This window comes from Pholis gunnellus (assembly GCF_910591455.1).
Source record: "Pholis gunnellus genome assembly, chromosome: 16".
NCBI lineage: Eukaryota > Metazoa > Chordata > Actinopteri > Perciformes > Pholidae > Pholis > Pholis gunnellus.
The window spans coordinates 17054172-17072554 of NC_136543.1; the positions used below are offsets into that span (position 1 = coordinate 17054172).

Sequence of the window (18383 nt, forward strand, 5' to 3'; positions counted from 1 at the left end):
TTGCTGCTATAATATGTATTAAAAATACATTTGTGTTTTGCGTCTGCTGTCATTTGAGAAGCATATCCAAGTGTTTCCGTTGTTCCTGCAGTAACTCAATGAGACAGATTGACGTATCAAAGATCACTGCTGTGTACTTCTACTCATTTTATGTTGTCTGGTTCTTCTCTCTCCGGTTCCGGTTCCTGCCTCGTGGAACTTTCCTTTGACGGCTGCCTTCTTCCCTCATCGTGTTTGTCTTCTCACCAACCTGTCTGCCCGTCTCCAGCTGTAAGTTCTCAATCTGTGCTCACTTTGCCAGGATGATCTTGTGACCATTGGAGTAAATGATCAGCTATGTTTTTATTTTTTTTATTCCACAGCAACCGAAGAGCCTGGAGGGCTACGTGGGCTTTGCAAATCTCCCAAACCAAGTGTACAGAAAATCTGTGAAGAGAGGTTTCGAGTTCACGCTCATGGTTGTTGGTAAGTCGTCCTCTCGTACTCTTGTTGCACCTTTTTTTTTCGTCACAGCTGAAAGCGATAAAGATGGATTTATTTGAGGAGGATACGTTGCACGTAAAACAAGAGTCAAGGGAGACATATTTAAAACAAATGCCATTCAGCACTATGAGCAGCCCTATATCACTGCAGCATGTGTGTGTTTGGCTCGTGTTTTTTTGGGGGGGGGGGGGTTGTGTGCTGGGAGGACGTTTCCTGTCATTCCATTCATGCAGCCAAAGCCCGAGCAGCTGATTCAAAGGGAGACGAACCCGTAGAACCTTTCCTCCTCTCTCTATCGCTCTCTCTCTCTCTCTCTCTCTCTCTGCGGTGCGTTCATCCAGAGGTAACCTGAGCAGGAAGTCGCTCTTTGAATTCCTGCATGATGTCACATCCTGTCCCCTGGGTTTCATGGAGCCCCCCCCCCCCCCCCCCCCCCCCCCTGCTTGCTGTGCATTCTCAGGAAAGAGGCTGTTATTTGCAGCTTATAATTTAGAATAGCGGTGTAATTGGCGAAGTCAAGTGCTTGTCATGCTGGAGTGGATGAGGCGTCAGTGCGTGCTTTTCCTTATATTTATTGACTGGGGACCCACCGGTGATGGAGTTTATGAGATATGATGGAATTTCTAGACCTATAATTCAGAGAGAGACCGTTGTGAAGGAAGAGTATTTATGTTACAAACGGGCTCCTTGTTTTCACTTTATTTTGGTGCTTCCTTTATTAGACATTACAGCATTTAATACATGAATGGGGTGGAAACCCGGCTGACCACACCCTCAGGAAAGTATGAATGCAACAGGAATTAATTAGTTTTTTTAAATGTCTATTATGGGCGTGTACCACTTACACAACTAGTACACACCCAGTGACCAGCCCTCGCATAACAAACTACAAGGTAACGGGTCTGACAACGGGAATCTGTAATACTTCATGTTTTAAAGTCTTCTTTGCAAGTTTTTAAATGGCCATCCTCTCATTTAATCCTAGCATCGTTTGTATTTTTAGATCCTCCATTGTTAAGAATAGAATAGAGTTTTGTTCCGTGTGACTCGTGAAAGTGGGCCAGAGCCATTTGCCGGGGAAAAGTCAATATTTGGCAGTGATTTTTGCACGTTTGCAGGAGCTGACCGTGATGTTATTCGCTATAGCCGGAGCTCGTGGTGTTTGGTCCTGGGTGACAGAGAGTTAAATGAGCTCTGTTGTCTCCTCTTTTTTTTTTTGGAAGGAATGCCGTCGCATAAACAAGAAGAGGGGGCTTTCAGCAGAAGGAGACGGAATCCGACACGGCCAGAAGGAAATTAATATATGTGCAGCACTTTTTGTCGCGCTCTAGACTTGTTAAACTTTTACGGTTTATGAACGGGAAAGTCCCGTTCATAAACACAGAGCGGTGGAGAGAAGATGACTGCTTTCATGGGATAATGTCGAGCAGACAGAATTTCCCTTTCACAGACCAAACGGAGCACTTTTCATTTTACCTGCTCATTAATTTTGCCCGGTGTCTTGGAAGCCCTATCGAATGAATTAACCTCACTCTCACTAGTCAAACGTATCCTGCTCTCTCCCCCCCCCCCCCCTTGCACCAGCCTCTTGTATGCAGTGCCGTTTGAATAAACCCCCTCGGTTTACACAGCTGCTGGAGATTTCCTTTAAAGGAAGTGTGCTGGCTGCTGAGCGGGCCTCGGCTTGGCGGGCTGGCTCAGTGAGCGTGGTCTTCCTCTGGCGCTGCAGTCGGGATGCCTGGCTGTTGCGACAGCGAGTGGCTGTCTTTATTTATCTCCATGCAATATGCTGGTGTGGCGGATTTTAATGAAAGCATGTAATGGCAAGAAAACCGTCATCCCCGTCATCATTGCACGCTGCAAAAGAAAGCAGTATACCCTGGGCATATACAAAAAGATCGATCAGTTAACCTTCACTACATTAGCTATTTTATTTTTCCTTTGTTGTGGCCTTATGCCATCTGCAGAAAATGAATATACATTCATATTCTCATCAAATAAATGTCCAAAAACCTAATAGAGTGCTGCAGGGAAGACGTATTTTTGTAGGCCAACCCGGATGTTGGCGTCTCACTGGATCACTCGACAAGAAGCCAATGGGATCTTTCTATTGGATCTTTGACAAACACTAGTTTACGACACGTACAAGATGATCTTCACAAAATGAACACCACTGTGAGGTTTTTGAAGCGTGAACGCAATCGTCAAAAGTAAAAAGCTAATGTTAGGCTACAAACAAACTAGACCACGGTCACTTCAGCGCGAGTACAAACATCCAGGCTGTGAAGGCGGACTAGTCAGCGTGATGACCTTTCGTAGTCCGATACATTTTTGATATCTTGTGACGGATTCATGACCCCCCGTCTCATCAAAACAAGCAGCCACAGACGCTGACCAACCATGATCAGCATCTCCACTAAACCCACCACCATAACTCTTGAGTCTGATGAGTCTGGTTCTCTTTGTAACCGGAGCTCCTCCTCTTCCCTCTCCGCACGCTGGGCCCAGACTTGAACCCGCGGATCTCACCGCGTCTCCTCGGCCCTGCTGTTCTTGTCAGCTCGTAGCTTCTCTAATTCAAGCTGACATTTTTATCGCATGTATTTCACCCACAGTTTGCACAAAACCACAGTCTCTCTCTCCCTCCTGGTACCCATCAGCCTTCAGCGCATTAACATTCCTTTTCTGCCTCAAAGAAATGTTTACGGCGATTCCCGCATGTGTCATCGCCGGACCAGCTGAAACATTTCTGTTGAGATCGCAAGATAAATGTGTCTCTACCCTCTTAGGAAAATATTTGCCACTCTTGAGAGTGTGTGTCTCGTGAAGGATCCTTTTGTTCTGACTTCTTTCTTCATCTCGCCGTCCTCCTCCATCTTCATGAAGCGTTGACTTGTTGGCAGCGGTGGCCCGTGTTGTTCCCCGGCCACTTTTAAAGGTCAGGAGCAGCTCTTTGGCTGCAGCGCGTACGACCGCCTCCTCTTTGCACACTGAAGCTTTTGTTCAGCAGCTCCTTGTTGCCCTCCGCTCACCCCAATCCCAGCAGCCACACTGCTGATGGTATTGGATTACAGTCTGTCAGTTCCCTCCAGGCTCTTGCGGACATTTTGTGATTAGAACCAAAAAATTGTTTGAAGTTGACTGAAGTTGAATTGTTTTAAGTTGACAAGAAATGTCTTGTTTAGTACGACCATCAGTCTTCAACCCCCAGGTATTTGATTTACAGTGATGGGAAAAGCAGCAAATAATCACATTTGACATATTATCTTCAGAAAGGACTCAAGTGTTCGATAGATTATCAAATATTAGTCCAGATTTATGTCTCTTGTCGATCGATTATTCAAGTCTTTGCTCTTGCGTGGACCGATTATTTGCTCTAAAGTTAGCATGCTTGCTAACTGTTGTAGGCTACTACTTATAGTAGCTACCTAGCGCTAGCATCACTTCCAAAGCCAAGAGTCTATGATTACTGAACCTCACTCTCGGAGTGCAGGGCTGGTTATCTTCTGAAAATCTAATACTGATGCCATACAATGCACGTTTAATACCAATACTAAAGGAATACTGTTTAGATCTCGTACTTTGAGAGGTACAAACATAGAATAAGCAACTGGCATTATGAATCTGGGCAGGCATTTGCACTAGCTGTTGTACTTTTAATGGCTGCTGCTGTAAAGCTGTGTTAAGCGTTCAGAGTCCTTGTCTTAGAAATGTTTCAAAGAGAGCTTTTGGGTGAAATGTTATTGTAGCTTATATGTTAAAGGTCTTTTAAGCTGCATCTCTTAATGATCAAAGTCTATATTAGCGTTAAAGATCGGACCTGCATGAGAAGATTAAGCCACCGTTAAACATTTTAAACTTTCTTTATGGAGTAATAAAGTGGAAGAAGACGTCTGTTTGCTTCTTTGAGTGGAAATGGAATCTGTGCTTTTGATTTCTGTTTCTCCTCCTTTGTTAGAGGGAACGTTCATGATGACTGTGGGGGTTTCAAATCGTCCTTCCCCTCTCCTCCCTTCCCATGATTCTCTGATTAGATTCCTGAAATGCAGACGGCAAAAGAATTTGGGAGGACAGAACTTCCACCCTGTCTGTCTCTTCCTTCGCCTCGTGTTAACGATTGCCTGTTTAAAAAAAAAAAGAGGGGGTTAAAGGGAGCCGTTTCCTGTCCTGAATGTGAAACATGTAAAGAATGTTTAACCATGAAAGAGGAATGGAGTCGATACACATCTGGAGATTGTGTCATGTTGTGCCTCCGTCTGGCATGAAAAAGTGGATTAAAAATATCTAAAAAAAAACCCAGTCTAGTGTGAAATGCATCTGTGGAGTTCACTCCCACCCACTCACTCTGGCTCTGTCTTTGTCTTTCAGGGGAATCTGGGCTGGGGAAGTCGACGCTGATCAACTCACTCTTTCTGACAGACCTGTACTCCACTGAATACCCGGGTCCTTCAAATAGAATTAAAAAGACTGTACAGGTAATCTTTAGTTTTAAGAGTTGGTCCACTTCTTTTGTTCTGTGTGGATTCATCTTGACTCAGCCACTGATGGAAACTCAATCCCACAAAGCACCAAATGTTTGTCTGATAACTGAAACACGATCGCTTCCCTTCACCCTGACACCAACTTTACCTCTTTCAGCGTCTCTCGCATAGTTTCTGAATGAGATCTTGTTTTGTGAGGTGATGTTTCAGCTGCTGCCACCCACGTGATCGTGTTAGTCAGTGAAACGGGTTTATCTGCTTCAACAAGCGGAGAGTGAGTGCAATGATTTGAATATAATGTCAAATTCTCTCTGCTGCTGTTGAATGAATGAAGTTGTGCTTCAGTCAGACTGCTGTGAGGTTTTACGCTTTGATCTGAAACGGTATAGAAAGCTGCTACATGCTATATGTGTGTACAGTCTGAGGGAGGGAGTTGCAGCGCGTGGGTTCGGGTTAAGGCTTAGAGTATAGCGTAGATGGCCAGTGGCTGTCCTTGATTGGACTCGAACGTCTCTAAACACAATATATTTACTTCTCTGTGCTCCACAAGGTTTGTAAACACTGACGTGAGCGCTTCATGTCAAAGGAGATGTGTTTTGTATAAAGAGTAGTAGTAATAAGCTGTAGCTTCAACCTTACACGCATTTCATTTTAAATAGTTTATATGTGGGTGGATTTAAAACCACAATCCTAAATATTTGTATGACATAGATGTATGTACTGGAAGATTGTTAAATAACAGTTCATGGACACATTCCTTGAAACGCAACAGACAACCTTCATGTGTGCAGCTTGACTCTCCAATGATTGATTGTTACTCCACACAGGGCCTGTAGTTGGATCCATGTGTGTTTATAGACCTCCTCTGAAAGATGTGTCACCATTGTGTGATACTCTTTTCTAATGTGTTGATAGAGTGTTTTAAAAGATTCATTCTGGACAAAGGTAGTGGTAGCAGTCTGTTTCAGGACATCTGATGAATATAAGTGCAATATGCACTCTTTTAGCTCTGTTTTGGTCTCCACCAACTAAAAGAAGATGACTCTTTAGCTGCTAAGTGCTCTGTTTCACTATTTGTGATGATGAGAGATTCTCTGTATTTTGAAGCCGACACGGCTCAGATGGAAAACAGTTGTGATTTTCTGTGCATCAATCAGGATTTAGCAATATTTAATAACAGTTGTGAGGTTGTTTGGTGATGTTGCCAATCCATTGTGGAGCTCGGCGTCGACTAATCCCAGGGTTGAAGGTTTGATTCCCCCGGCGGCTCCTCCTGTTGGCCAGACGTTTGGGTCTTGCGGCGCTGCGAGCAGCGTGGGAATGGCTGAATTGTAAAGTGTAAAAATCGCTGCATAAGTGCAGCCCATTAACTAATCAAGTCTGAGTGTTACACATTCCACCTAAGGATTTTCCACATTAAGCAACGAGTATTCAATGTTATGGAGGAATACTTGAGCTTTGGAACCATATTTCAGGAGTTTTAGTGAAGCTGTAAAGAGCAGTTTCACACCCTGTTGAAGCTTGAACACGCCCCCTCACAAATTCCTAAAACATTGAACACTTACACACAGCAGATCATTGCTTTAGTGTATAATAATAATCTACTTCAACATGCACGCCTTTATTAGCTTTTAACTTTTCCCGACCAGAAAGTACGAAATGTTACGGCTTTCATGAGCTCACGTCAGGTTGAATTAATGTCAAATCGAGCACCAGACACTGAAGCTGCAGGCGCGCCACCAGCAGTGACGCTGAATGTGCGAGGCATGTGGCTCATGCCCCCAATCCTCAATCGCAGCCGCACGGCTTTCCTTGAGCTTCCTTTTTGAAGAGTGAAAGTTGATACTGTTGGTGTGAAGGGGCTCCGGCAGGCTTCTCTCTCTCGCCTATCCTCTGAGTGTAGAGTGAGGGCTGGTGTACGGTAGATCCGCTGCATGGTGAGGATCTTTCCCTTCACCTGTTCCTTGTGATCTGCCGCTTTGCTCTAAATCTCATAATCCCTGGCAACACACGAAGGGGCTCTGTCTGCTCTCGCCCCGCTGCTGCTTCCAATTTGTTTACCTGCCTATTACACCACCTCCGTTCTTCTTCAAAGTTTAAACGAGATTTAGTTTAGCCGTGCGCTTCTGTCGGCTCCCAAACTGAATGCTTTGGGATTCGTCAAGGTTTCCAAAGGAAGTCAAGTTAAAATGTAAGCTTGTTGTTTATACTTGCAAGGACCAAGACGATAAATATGTAGAATGGCGCGCTCTTCTTTCTCTCTCTTTCTCTCTCTCTCTCTCTGGGAACCACAAAACTAATTACATTTCAAATAACTGTGGCCACTTTCTTTTCCAAGTCCTGCCAAAAGAATGCAATGAAACCCAGAGGGAGGGATGTGTGTGTGTGTGTAATGGAGTCCAATTCATTATTGAACAGGAAAAAAGAGAGAGCAAGAGGACCAGGCGGCCGGATGGAGTGAGTGTGAACTGTTGCAGGTGACAGACCCGGGCAGATTAATCTGTTGTTCCCGGTTAATAAGGCTCAATGAGGCTGGAGAGCGAACCAGGACAGGGACTTGGTGATTAGCCAGCAAACTGCATTATGTACCGAGCTCAGTCTTGTCCTGCCGATGCACAGACATGCCTCGTGTTTAGCTTTTTCTTTTTTTATAACAGAGAATTGCTCCTTCCTAGTGATTACAATAACAAGATAATCTGATGAAGTAAATGTTTCATATAAAGGACTCTTGTTACTTTCGGCAAACACTTCATCTAGATTAATAGTTTTTTTTCCCACGAATTGTAGTTTCAGCCTCACTATTACAGAAGTAGAGACACTGGAGCGTCATTAATATTAATATCGCCCACTCTTATTGTACTACAGTGGTGTGAATTTGTCTGCGATGAGGCTGTGACGTGATTCTGTGCCAGTTTGCTACGTTTGTTGTATTTTTATGCCCTTTGTAGTTAAATGTCACCTTTTCTTTCAGTCGCTCTATTCTTGTGTTTGGGCTGCAGTTGAAGTGTTGAAGTGCACCCAGACCCCATCATGTGTTGTGTGTGTTTTCCCCTCTACTGTCACAGTAAGTTAGATGTAAGTAAGCTTGCAGTCCTCTGATGTAGTCAATCACTGTAGTGACAGTATGCATGTCTTCCCATTGCTTACGGTCCTCGTGTGATGCGATGTAGCCCAGTGTTGTTGTTGTTGTTCCTTTTTACCCATGAGCTCACTGTCTGTGGGCAGCCTGTCTGGTTAACAGCCATGACTCATCCCGTTATGTCGTAGAGAGACACACTGCAGAAGTCTTCAGTGTTGTCCACTCAGCAGCCCTTCCCTTTTGACTTGTTGTACAGCACCACCGTAGACACAGTGGTGTTGGTTATTATGCACGTGTGACGACATTCTTTCACGACTTCGTGGTTTTTAAAAGTATTTGCAAATTCTTCCTGACAGAATCTTCTTTTCGTAATGAGCCACATAGACCCAGAACGATCCAGTGACTTGCAGTAGCTTTCATTTTCACCCTAGCTTGTAAACAAATGAATGTAAATGTAATGTTGAATGGCATTCAGAAGGTCTTTAAAAGTTAAATTGTCAGTCGAGTAGCGCTCGTCTGGTCAGCCTAGCCTCCCAGTAGCAGCTCCATAGGTCGGTTTAGAGACGGACTGACTGTGACCGATTCCAGTGCGTGACGGATGCCGGTGGGTGGGGGTCACGGGGGGTAAGGGTCTGCTGTAAAAGATGTGCAGCAACAGTCTGTGTGATAGATTGAGAAGGGAAAAACCGTGGGAACAGACCGGTTCTAAACTGACGGAGAAAGAAGAACCGGAGCAGTTGTGCTGTTTTTTTAAAGAGACTTGCTCTTTGACTTTCCTTGTTTGAGGAGTTTCGTTGTGAGAACCCAGCTTTGCTGTGTGACCGACATGTGGTGCAGCGACAGCCCAGTCATTGAGCGCACCACTGGCTTTCTGCGGTGCTACTTAAGTGGAAGGCAGCAGCTCCGTTAAAACCGAAATGTGGCAAGTATGCCACAACTCGACTACGCCGTCGCCTTACAGCCCTCGTAATTTGTGCCTCAAGTCGTCAGCTCGAGAGAAATTTATGTTCCGAGTTGGACTGAAATCAAAGGTAATGCTTTGGTGACGTAGGTATTTTAGGGAGCGTCGTAATGTCAATGTTTGTCGGCTCATTGCTGCTGCGTGGACTTGGCTTGACCTCAGCCACACTGGGTGTTTCTCATCAGTTCTGCGTCTGTGATACGAGACCTGGTCTGGTTCGGATCTGCTGATTTTAAATGAAGGTTTATCTGCTGATCACGAGTTCTGCCTTGACTGAACCCAGCCCTTCTGATGTGTTCAGAGGCAGCTTTGTTCACAGCTTCCCTCTGTCCAGTGCTCCTCTACAGGTTGTTCTGCAGAGCAGAGTTAGGTCTGGTCTCAGTAAATAAATAAATTATTGTAAACGGGTAAATTAAAGGTATTCGACTGTCTGATTTACACTTGTTTAAGACAGTATTTGTGTTATTATTTGCAAAACTCTTGACTGATTTGTGTATACATTCTTGGTCTCTGCAGGTGGAGCAGTCTAAGGTTCTGGTGAAGGAAGGAGGGGTGCAGCTCCTGCTCACCATCGTTGACACCCCCGGCTTTGGTGATGCAGTTGACAACAGTAACTGGTGAGCTCAGTCGTCTGTCGTGGGCTAATTTAAGTCACTTTAACTGCATCTCTGTACCTGACATTGATGTGTCGTCCTCAGCTGGCAGCCAGTCATCGATTACATCGACAATAAGTTTGAGGATTACCTCAACGCAGAGTCCCGGGTCAACAGACGGCTGATGCCGGACAGCAGAGTGCAGTGCTGCCTGTATTTCATCGCTCCGTCTGGACACGGGTAGGTGCTCCAGGGACCCTGCTGATCATGGGATCTTTAGAGTCCTTCATCCGTTCCTTAAGTGTTCATTGTTCAGGAGGTTTTTTACCAGATTATCCGCAGAGGTCTCCTCTTCTCCAAAACAAACAGACCAGGTTATTAAAAGCTATAAAAAGTTTCTCGTTAAGAGTTTCTCCAACGCTGTTCGGCAGACTCGGGACGTCCTGGAGGGTCTGCGAACTGAGCTGCAGCTAGAGTTTGCTCAGCTTCTACTTCACCCACAAAATGACCTGAATCTGAAAATGGAGTAAATCCTTAAATTGAAGTAAATGGGGGGGCAATCTAACAGTGTGTTGGGTTCAGTGTTGTCCCCATGAACTTATACTCGGCTATACAGACAGATGTGTGAATTTGGCAGTTAACAGTATTAAGTGTAAAACTGTGGACAATAGAGCAAGTGTATACAAACGAAGATGCTGCAACATGACGCAGTATTAAGCAGTAAAGCTTAGCTTAAGGGCTGTATGTCATCTTCCATGTTATGGGCTATAAGAACAAACACTCAGATTTACGATGCTGTCTGGTCAATCCAGATGTGCAGTTTGAGTTCAGCCGTGTGTGTGTGTGTGTGTGTGTGTGTGTGTGTGTGTGTGTGTGTGTGTGTGTGTGTGTGTGTGTGTGTGTGTGTGTGACAGCAGCTCTTACACCTGAGCCCTTCACTGACACTCTAACCATTAAACTGTCTCTTTTCTTTGCTCTGTCCTCAGACTGAAGCCCCTCGATATTGAATTCATGAAACGGTTACATGAAAAGGTGAACATCATTCCCCTCATCGCCAAAGCCGACACAATGACCCCGGAGGAGTGTCAACAGTTCAAGAAACAGGTGTGTGTGTGTGTGTGTCACTTCTGACTGAACGTATATGTTTCCGTTCGTCTAGCATCTTTCAGGACTTGTTCAAATGTTATTGTTTGATTTAATGCCAGTACAAATCACACTTTACTACCAATATTGTGTACATCACACTGTATTCATGCACAGACACTGTGTGTGTACATATCACAGTAGCATTCGTGTGTGTGTGTGTGTGTGTGTGCTGAATAAACAGGTGGGTTCCTCCTCATGTGTGTGTGTGTGTGTGTACTGACTAGCCTCCAGTGGGACTATTGATGTTTCTGGACCGGTTTGTCCCACATACAGCTCGCTCACCATCACTGTTTTTCCATTTCACCCGTCCTCTCCCTGTGTCCTCTCTGCTGTGTGCAGATCATGAAAGAAATCCAGGAGCACAAAATCAAAATCTACGAGTTCCCAGAGACGCTTGATGAGGAGGAGATGAAGATGGTCCGGAGAATCAAGGTCGGTTCTACGAAGGAAACCCTCCATAAAACTGTGTGGGGGGGGGGGTTTTAAGTTGCACTGAACTGTTTTCAATGCAGCGTATTTTCATCTATGTCGTACACACTTTGTCTCCGTGCATGTAAGCGCACAGCCTGCAGCGTATTTTTAGCCATTGTGCGTGAGCTATGCAACAGTTGTCTCCTCCTTCCTCTCTCGCAGGATCGTTTACCCTTGGCTGTAGTCGGTAGTAACACCATCATCGAGGTCAACGGAAAGCGAGTGCGCGGGAGGCAGTACCCCTGGGGTGTGGCTGAAGGTGAGAGGTCGAGGGTCATCTGATCCCAGCCTTTAAATTGATCAACTAAGTGGATTCTCTCTCACACACACAAATGAAAACGCACCAATTTTTCCACTGTTGTATTGGATTATTGAGCAGGCATCATGTGTAGATGGATTGCAAAGCAGCAACATAATCCATGAGCTCCTCTTTTGCTCTCATTCCAGTGTTCAGCACACACACACAGACACACACAGGAGTGCTGGACCAAATCGTTTTAAAAATAGCTTACAGCGTATACATGTATTGTATGTATCGCATGTTGTTTTGCACCAACAATATAAATGGCTGATGACATAACATACACATGTTGCCTATTAAGTATTTGTTTAAGCTTACATATGAATATATAATGGACAAAAGAACTGCAATAAAAAAAGGTTACAATTATTTAAATTTTTTTTTCATAGTAGTTAATTGCAGAGAATTGTTCATCATGTTCATTTTTAAAGGAGCAGAACATTTACATTTATTATATGTACGGTTGTAGATAAAATCAACTAAATTGTCTGCATACTTCCTCTATCTTCAAAAGAAGAAAACTATCTTCTGACTGATTAGGAGCCAAAATATTGGATTTATTTGCCACTTCCTTGTGTTCAAACAAACTGTATCACTTGCTGAATCTTCATCGGTACGTTGTATATGAAAAAGAAAACGTTTTTCCCACCAGTGGAGAAACTAGACGTTTCTCTTCAGCACAGGATGTGAGAGCTCTGTTTGAGCAGACACAGGATGTAGCTGTCACGGTGCGGTGAGACGAATGAAGCGTCGCTACATATTCAGTTTGAAGTGATGAGTACACACAGCCACAGTGGGAACGTCACACAGCTAGTTACTGTAGCTGTAGTGACGAATTAGCAGCTTAAGAACTGAGTACAGTACAGCCTAGTGGATGACTTGTAGGAGTGCTACTATGAAACTGGTTTGCCGCCGGTGATGCTGTCCATGGGGAGTGAGTTTTGGAATACCCAAAATGTTTTTGAGGGGGAGCGAGGGAGAGAGGGCAAGGACCCTGAGAAGGTATGCAAGTCCCTCTACTACAGCAGTCCAGAGAATCCCCAGAGGACTGTGGTGAGTTTTACTGGAGGAAGGAACACAAACGGCTGCACGTGATGCCGCCTGCTGATGGTTTCTGGTACTACAGACGTCTATGTTGGTGCCACTGTAGGGCCTTAAAAAGCCTGATCAAGTGTCGAGACAAATTAGCCGTAGAAACAAAAAAAAAGGCAGTAAAAGGATATCTGTGAGTAAAAGATAATACCGTACACATCAATATATAATCCTGATAGGGTTTCGGGTTTACCCCCAAAATAGTTGGTTGGTATTATCATCTGACTGCTGTTTGTTGACCCGTTTGGACCTTTTTTTTCCGTGTTCTAATCACAGCTCCGTCTGTCTCTTCTTACAGTGGAAAACGGAGAGCACTGTGATTTTACAATCCTCCGGAACATGCTCATCAGGTGAGCGAAAACATCTTCAGCACAGTCGAGGCCAAGAATCGGTGCCGAGTGACTCACTTGTTCTAAAAGTTTCAAATGGAAAAAGTCTAAATCATGAGTCTTTCTCTGAGATGACATCTAACTACCAGCCTCGCTAGAATATGTGTGCTTTCCTTTTAGTTCTATGAAATGTAGCCTAGTACAATATTTAAAACATATTAATGCGACAGCGTTGAAATACAGAAATCTAGTTGCTTCTTCTAGTGAGATGTACATGTGCTTATTTACTTCCCTCGTGTTGTGTTCCAGGACCCACATGCAGGACCTGAAGGACGTGACGAACAACGTTCACTACGAAAACTACCGCAGCAGGAAACTCGCTGCGGTCACCTACAACGGAGTGGACAACAATAAGAACAAGGGACAGCTCACCAAGTAAGTCCATCTGCACGGTATGCACACAGCTGTGCTCTTTGGTTTCCTGAGGAGCACATTTAACAGCGTGAACTATTGGGGTAATGTTGCTGATTTGGCTGCTTGGTTCTATCTGGACGCTCTGAGCAGCTCATTCACCGCGTAAACGTGGAGGAAACTACAGCTCTGACCTCCAGATTAAAGTTGGCAAGCTGTCGCTGAAGCAGGCAAAACCTTTAAACCCATTCCTGGCCCCCAAACAAGCCGGCACTAACCCCCCACACACACACACTAACTGGCCACCAGTATCCATTGTGTTTTGATTTGACTGTACTAACTGAGGCACCGTCTGACTCCTAATCCACCGTCTGCAGCTGTCATTCATCAGCAGCACACACTCACAAGCTAATGCATGGTTCATGGCAGCATGCTAAGTGTCTGTGCATCTGTTTGTTTTTAGACCTGAGACGACTGACGGCATGTAAGTGTTACCAGACTTCTTCAAAATCTCTCCAGAGAATGCATTTTCACTTTTATCTCTTAACCATCTTCCTTTTCCCCCTGATTTCCTGCTTCGTTTATTTTTCCCGCAACGCTTTGAAATGCTGAGATCTACTTGAATAAGACTTCACAGAATAGTTCTACACAACGTCTGATGTGTCCAATCGTTGTCATCGGGCTTGTCTTCTTGCTTTGCAGTTTCATCACTCATTTCTCTCTAACTAATGTTGAATTTAACACTTAACTCTATACTACCACTGGCTAATTCATCTTCCGGTAGTTATGGTCAAAGGTAGGAATGGGGCGATGTAGAAATGTCATGTCACGATTATGCCGGCAAAAATAATTGCGATACATGATATTATCACGATAGTCATCAAAATATTCTTAAAACTTTAAGATTAAAACATCCTGGAATCACTCTACCTTACATTTTAAGAAACACTATTTTTATTTCATCACAGAACCTTTTTTGTGTAGCGAAAAACAAACCATCTTAAATAAGGTAATCCTAAATTGTAAGCCCCTCCCCCGCATGAATAACATGGCAACGTTGAGTGAGTCTGTTCTTTCTTACATGATAATAAGTAAGACAGCGTTTACAAGTCACTTCTGAGGATATTCACGATTATCCTGATTATGGAAATTCATTCAAACATTTATATGCTAACAGAACATGGGATATGCCGATATTCTTCTGGTTTTAGGAGCGTCCTATAGACATGTATACAGATCAGCCTGTTTAAACAAACAAACTAGCCAACCGTTTACAAGGCTGTGGTAGAGATGCATGCTCAAAAGAGAAGCCCATATTTTTTTGCATGTAAATTATTGAAAAAGATACTTTCACTAGCCCCTATTTACATTGTTCGTTAACATATTTGACACGTTTTTACGTAAACAAACGAGGCGAGCAAGCTGGGCCTTTCCTCCTTCCCTGATCCTTCCTCTTCTTCTTCTCCTCCTCTTCGCTCTGCAGTCAGAAAGGCCTTAATAAGTGGGGTTGGGGGTCACAATGTCCAGCTGTGTGGCCGTCCACCTGCCGCTGTGTGCTGTCTGTTTGATGACTAGCTTGTGTCTCCAGGAGTCCTCTAGCCCAGATGGAGGAGGAGCGACGGGACCACGTGTCCAAGATGAAGAAGATGGAACAAGAAATGGAACAAGTGTTTGAGATGAAGGTCAAGGAGAAGCTGCAGAAGCTCAGAGACTCTGAGGCTGAGGTAGACTATTAATTATTTTTGTATGTTTATTAGTGCGGTTTTTCCTTTTTTGTTGATGCTTGCTTAACCTCTTGACTGCACGTCTGTGTCCCTGCAGCTCCAGCGGCGTCATGAGCAAATGAAAAAGAACCTGGAGGCCCAGCACAGAGAACTGGAGGAGAAACGTCGGCAGCACGAGGAGGAGAAGGGAAGCTGGGAGGCCCAGCAGAGGATTCTGGAGCAGCACAAACTAGACGCCTCCAGGTAAACACACCGCCACACACGATGATCAGTGCCGGTTTAAAATAATCGAAAAGAAGGGTCGTATTGGCTGAAGTGTAGACTGAAGACGTCACTTAAACTTAAACTTGAGTATGAACATGGCTTACTGATAACTTTTAAGGAAAAGTTCACAACCAAAGCTTGTAAAGAAACAACAATTTACACAACTGCAAGCGAAGCAGTGTTTCTCGTCGGCCGGATGTCCTGACCACATTGTATGACCCCATATTTCATTTTATTTTGAACTATTCTTTCCTTCACTGTTAAACTTGCAGTGCACAAATCAGGCCTGCATTCAAATTAGTGAAGCAGTTCAGATATGTTTTGGGGGTAAATAGCTTTCCACAAAAAGAATTCAGCATTAACAGAATACTGGAGTTTCCCTCAACAGCAGCTCTTTAATGCTGTGTTTCACCTGCAAACAGTCCCTGAAATACACAGAGAAACACTTCTCTGCTCACGACGTTCACTCACATAATTAACTGACTGCTGTTGTCGGTGTTTTAAAGGAGCATCTGAGGCGTTTACTACCCCAGTATTATTCTGACCAGCACCCCTTTGGGATGAAATTATGACTATGCAGCAAAACGCTCTACATAGCACTTCAACAAATAGGAATTAAATAGGAGTCCCAACATAATACCTAACAAATACCCAGAATGTAAGTCCTCCCAAAGCCTCTTTTAGAAAAGAAAAGAGGCTTTGGGAGGATTTAAAGATGCTGTATCAGGGACTTGTCTGTCCAGTGAGTAAACGATTGTGTCAGAGTCAGATTTGGGAAGCAGTAAATGCTTATTATTATTATAATTATTATTATTATTATTGTTGTTTGTGGATGAAAGTTGTAGATCGTTGTTGTAGACTGTTGATTTACTGCTCTTCTGTCCTCTTGTTTTCACAGGACCTTGGAAAAGAACAAAAAGAAGAAGATATTTTAATAACTCTGGAGGACCTTCCTGATTCTACAGCGTATTTTTTTTATTTTTTTGCCGACCTGCCAGCCTTGATTGTCAGAGCATCTGTCGATCAACTACATCCGCTGTTTGACCATATTACTGTGTAATACTCGTGTGAAAGCCAGGGGGCAGTATTGTTCGGACTCTGAGTTTCAACAGTCGTTCTCTGCTCATCCTCATGTTCCTCCTTAAAGAACTGTTATAATCTCTATATAGAACCAGTGTGCAGTCCTGTTTTTGGGGTCGCTGCTCACAAAAACCAGTATATATTCACACAGAAAACACAGCCGGTGTTCTTACTTAATGACAAACAAGACAACGTCTTTCTTTCCTCCTTTCTTTCTTCTACTTTGGGAATGTTTGATGCTGCTCTGTGCTGCATCCTTTTTAATGCCAAAAACCAAACAAAAGAGGTCGGCCTTTCACTTCCTGCACATTGGCAGACAGCGTCAGGCTGAGGCTCACCTCAGGCACTGTTTTTTTTATATGTGTATGTATCTTTCGGTTCACATATTTAGGTATCGCATTTAGTTTCCTCCCAAGTGGTATGCTCTTCCATTTCCTGTAATGTAAATTGTATAACCAAGAACGTCGGTGTTCAACGTCAACCTTGTGTTCTGTGTTTCGTTTTTTTTCATTTTGTATCCGCCTGGTATAGAACTTATGTTCATTTTGTTTCCGGTGTTTTCCAGCCTCGCTTTTGGAAACCAAACATGTATTCCTGACTTCACTCATGCTGAGTGTAACAATGTATAGAAACTGCTCTCGAAGTGCTTTAACGTGAATTTGTTTGAACTTCTTGTGCAGATTCTATTTTTTTTTTAAATGATTTCCAACAGAATCCAATCTTTCCAGGGCCGGGATGTGGAAAAAGCTTGTGCACATTTGGCACCGTTTGTGTACTGCATCTGTATTTTTTTAATGTCTTGTTTTTATTGTAAAAAGTCACATAATAAAATTGTGATGGGGAAAAATAACAGAAGAATTTGACTGAAAATATATACGTTACAGGTATATAGATACCGAAATATTCCACCCATGTGTTCTTATTAACCAGTGGGCATTCATGTGCTGCTAGAACAGCCCTCACTCCTCTGGTTTCAGGTTACCTGGCTGCAGAGATTTGTTCCCATTCAGCCAATAGTGAGGTCCACCACTGAAGTCTGGCTCCCAGTCAGCGTTCCAGTTCATCCCAAAGGTGTTGGATGTGGTTGAGGTCAGAACAGGTAGACATTGCTTCTCTATATCTTTACATAGCAAATGGTTGTTTGCTGCTCTGCATATTGAATTTAGCATATTTTAATGAAGTCCAGCAGCAGTTTCACCAGATCAGATCCGGCCTAATTCATTAAAAAACAGCCCGAATCATAACCTTGCCAGACGGCTATATAAACCGTAAACTATTACATGCCCAATATCAAACATCCAAAAAGATAATGTCAGATAAATGGGCTATCGCAACGCACACAGAGTGCAGTTGGAAAACTAAATATGCAAACTCTTGTCAGCGATGACGTCAAGGAAAGATGGTCCTTCCTTTTCCTAGCAGTGATTGAAAACAACTCGTGACAATCATATACTTCTCAAAGTAAATGAGTCAATTATACGAGTTAGTGGACACAACGAATATTATATCAAACTCTGCCAAATGTTGACGAACGCATCCCAACACTGTCCAGCAGGCGGCAGCACAAGACTACACACCTGCCTCCTGCTGACGAGCTCGGGACTTCCCGAGCCTTTGATCATCTTTATCAGTGTGAACTTTAACCACAAACCAGCTGTTTGTTTTTCTTTCTCTTAATGTACTTAAAACCCTCTTTTGCGCTCAGTGAAGGATTCACCCTTGGCTTGTGTTGTCATAGCCTCTCACCTACTTGTGGCATTCTGCCGAAACAAGTCCGATTAGGCTTTATCAGGAACACAGTGCACCTCAGTCTGACAGTCACCGAGGGGGGGTGGCTGCCAGCTTGGCACTGATGACACTGACTTTTTTTAGTGCAAAGTAAGCTCGTTTTATCTGGATATTTTAATGGATTGTTTGAGTACCGTTTGTACGAGGGTATATAGGCCTATTCCAGTATTCTACTCCATT

The 18383-nt window shown here is 43.7% G+C and overlaps 1 protein-coding gene across 2 annotated transcripts; it reads left to right on the top strand.

Annotated features, from left to right (window-relative positions):
• Window positions 1–368: 368 nt before the first annotated feature.
• Window positions 369–17273, top strand: LOC306708134 (septin-7). 2 transcript variants are annotated; one of them, XM_079175862.1, is made up of 13 exons: window positions 369–465; window positions 4852–4958; window positions 9521–9621; window positions 9703–9837; window positions 10584–10701; window positions 11083–11175; window positions 11377–11473; window positions 12906–12957; window positions 13246–13371; window positions 13811–13831; window positions 14936–15071; window positions 15169–15314; window positions 16234–17273. In XM_079175862.1, exons 1-13 carry the CDS (start codon window positions 456–458, stop codon window positions 16268–16270), a joined length of 1179 nt encoding a protein of 392 aa, XP_079031988.1. In that variant the 5' UTR covers window positions 369–455; the 3' UTR covers window positions 16271–17273. The 2 variants fall into 2 exon arrangements, with proteins under 2 accessions (XP_079031988.1, XP_079031989.1); XM_079175863.1 differs by lacking the exon at window positions 13811–13831.
• The last annotated feature ends 1110 nt before the right edge of the window (window positions 17274–18383 follow it).

Coding starts and splice junctions, on each gene's coding strand:
- LOC306708134 (XM_079175862.1), top strand. Junction 9,622..9,702: donor GCAGTTGACAACAGTAACTG/GTGAGCTCAGTC, acceptor TGTCGTCCTCAG/CTGGCAGCCAGTCATCGATT. Junction 11,474..12,905: donor CCCCTGGGGTGTGGCTGAAG/GTGAGAGGTCGA, acceptor CTCTTCTTACAG/TGGAAAACGGAGAGCACTGT.